At 37.0% G+C, this 3,146-nt stretch overlaps 1 protein-coding gene across 1 annotated transcript; it reads right to left on the bottom strand.

Annotated features, from left to right (window-relative positions):
- Positions 1–1,950: 1,950 nt before the first annotated feature.
- LOC113279067 lies at positions 1,951–2,424 on the bottom strand. The gene has a single exon (XM_026527779.1). It carries the CDS (start codon positions 2,422–2,424, stop codon positions 1,951–1,953), a length of 474 nt encoding a protein of 157 aa, XP_026383564.1.
- Positions 2,425–3,146: the final 722 nt, after the last annotated feature.

The following is a 3,146-nucleotide window of genomic DNA, read 5'->3' on the forward strand; positions in this document are numbered from 1 at the left end:
CTCTGTTCACCTTCTCAACTTATATAGTCTCCCAGCACCGAGAATACTCCCCCATAACTGCGAATAATCCTCCAATAAATTCATTATTCTCTTCTGCCAGTCACAGAAAACAATTCCTTTTTATAGATCCTTCACGCGTCTGCATAGTGCTGACGCACTCCAACACTTTTAATATTCTCAGACTAAGTCAGACCTCAACAGAAAGATATCTTCCCTGTTTTATCGATGAACTTTCCATCTCCTAACCCGAGAAAATAATCTTCCATGTTTTATCTCCTCCACGCTTCTATCAGCTGTTAACTCTTTTTCAAACTCTTCCAGGGATAGAACGAAATCTCAGAGAAGATATGCTTCCCTTATTTGCACGTGACTTCCCTAACTAATCCACCAGAAAACCCGTAATACAATCTTCCCTGATTTATCGAGAATCAACGATTTTCTTCCTTTTTATTCGATTCTACCAACCATACCTTCCCTATTTAGGTAGAACAGGGTCAACCCAATCAAATTCCACGAATTAATCTCCCTGAAACACTCCGCAAAATTATGCAGAAAAGAGAAAATATTTTCCCGCCAATTTCTGGATATTCCGTGAAGAAGAAGGGTGTCCCCATATCCAGGTGTGGAGTGCGAATAACAGCTAAGGTTCCCCTTAGTAATTAAGGTACCCCTTATCCAAAGTGAGGGTCCGAATAGCAGGTGTCCTCCGGAGGTACCTTTAGCAACTTTTCGAGCTGATTTCTCCAAAAACGTTTATTGCCCAAAAATACATACACACACATAAAACACCAAAATTAGTACAAAATCGAGCGCTAACAATACAGAAAATTGAGGACAACTTAGACACAAAAATGTGTCTATCATCTGTAGAGGGATAAAAGTTTTCATATCTTTCAACAAAAGCCTATTAACGCGTTGAGTAAGGCTAGACTTGTTGTTAGACTAATTAGTGATATTAACGAAGTTTTAGTTTCTAGCCAGAACAACAGCCAAACTTCTGTTATATATGAGCAAGTTCCTTATTCCAATAAAAAATTTCCACAAGATTGTTATATTATTAATTATGATGTATCTTTCGACAAGAATACTAATAACTTTGGTGTTGGTGTTGGTATTGTAATATACAATATAGCAGGAGAATGCAAAGGGTTCAAGACTGCCGCAGGTCGTGCCATGAATCCAAAAGAAGCTAAATGTTTATCCTTACTTGAAGCTGCGAAGTGGACTAAGGCAAGAAATCCAAGCAAATTGTGTCTTAGAAGTGATGCCAAAAATGTTATTTTCTTTCTTAATAATAATGTTGACCTGATTAGCTGGTTCAATCATTCTATTTTAGATAATTGTCTTTATTTCTTTAAGGATTCTAGTTGTTTCAAAGTTGAGTATGTTAGTGAAAACATTAATGACTGGGCTGATAAAGCGGCCAAATATACTATAAGGTTTAATGCCTCGAGAGAATGGTTGGACAATAGTACTCCATTCGACCTAAATCTCATGTAATCTTTTATTCTATCAATAAATCTCTCTTTTCCTAACAAAAAAAGAAAAAAAAAATAGGCTTGAAGTCACATTAGAAAGCAAACGATTGGTTGTAGAACGAAAAATCTGGAGGGTGGATTTACAGTGAAAAATCCCGAAATTAACTGGATTGGAGTGGGAAACCGAAATTTTCTCCCGAAAAAAATTCAATATTGCACTGTATAATTATACCTTCAGAATTATTCTCTAGGAAGAAAAAGCCTTAAATTTGATCACTGAAACAATAAATAATGGACATGAAAACAGTTTTAAAAAATGGTCGTTATCCACTATTTGACGCTGCTATTTAGAGGAGGAGAACAACGAATTCAGAGCGGCTACGATGTGGTCGAGCCACGTTGTTTTAGGATGTGCCCCATCTTATTTGTTTGACACATCTTTTTTTTTAATAAGAAAATGTCTTCAAAAAGGCTAATGGTCTTCCTCAACAAAATGCCTAAGCCAAACATGAGGGACGGACCGGTACATAGACGACTTGTTATTTTTTTCCCATTTAGCTAGTTCATGAGCAACATAATTAGAAGTTCTTGGTCGAAAAGAGAAAATACAATCAATAAGAGAAGAAGCAAAAAGTTGAATGTCTTTATTGATTGCATTAGTTCTAGGAGTTCCATCAAATCTTCCAGCAGAGAATTGGGAAACCAGTTCTTGTGCATCACTTTCCACAATGATATGCGTAAGCTTTAATTCCACAGCTTTCTTCAAAACAACCCAGATAGCTCTAGCTTCAGCCTCTTCAGCAGATTCCACATCGAAGATAATAAAAGCACAAAAAGAGGCCTTACTGGAGAAGTCTCTCATCACATAGCCTGCACCATTATCCTTAGTAATGTCATCATAGCCTCCATCAGTATTACATTTAATCCATCCAAAAGTAGGGGGCATCCAGTGGTCACTAAAGGAAATGGTATGGCAAGGGGGGTTTTGGACTCTAGTTTTCACAGTGAGAAGTGAAAAGGAGGGGGTCTAACAACCACACCCAATATTTCACTTAGCAATATTTATGGACAAACTCCAATATACTTTCAAGAGAATCAACAAGACAGTCAGACTCAATCTAAAGAAAAGTATATCCAAGAGTTATATCTCTATTTCTCAATTTAATCCGCAATCAAACAAATATGAATTTGCGAGCCCGATTGAATAAGAGAAATAACTTGGACGGTATCATAAACCAATATCCAAGTGTCAATCAATTCAATCAACAACCCAAAGGTCGGATTCAAGAACTGATTGAACTTAACGCACTACCTATGATATTTCTATTATATAACAAAATATAATGCGGAAAAAAAATAACATAGACACCAGAAGTCTATGGACACCACACTGTAGTACCGCAAATCCAGATTTGAACACCACACTGTATTAAGACGCTACATACACTAGCATACTCCACATTAACTTTGGTCTGGAATGTAGTTGATCCCTAATCAATCTCACACTGATCAAGGTATAGTCGCGTTCCTTACGCCTCTAGAACCACGTCGTATTCTGTGCACTTGATTCCCTTAGCTGATCTCACCTAAAACTAAGAGTTTAATATGAAACTCTTCAAAAGTGTCGTTGTCATCCATTCGAAGGTTTTCCCAATCGAAAGTGAGAGT

This window comes from Papaver somniferum, chromosome 5, assembly GCF_003573695.1.
Source record: "Papaver somniferum cultivar HN1 chromosome 5, ASM357369v1, whole genome shotgun sequence".
Taxonomy (NCBI): Eukaryota; Viridiplantae; Streptophyta; class Magnoliopsida; order Ranunculales; family Papaveraceae; genus Papaver; species Papaver somniferum.

What these genes read in the sequence shown, in the direction of transcription:
- LOC113279067 (XM_026527779.1), bottom strand. Translation starts at nt 2,424, where the DNA reads ATGCCCCCTACTTTTGGATGGATTAAATGTAATACTGATGGAGGCTAT.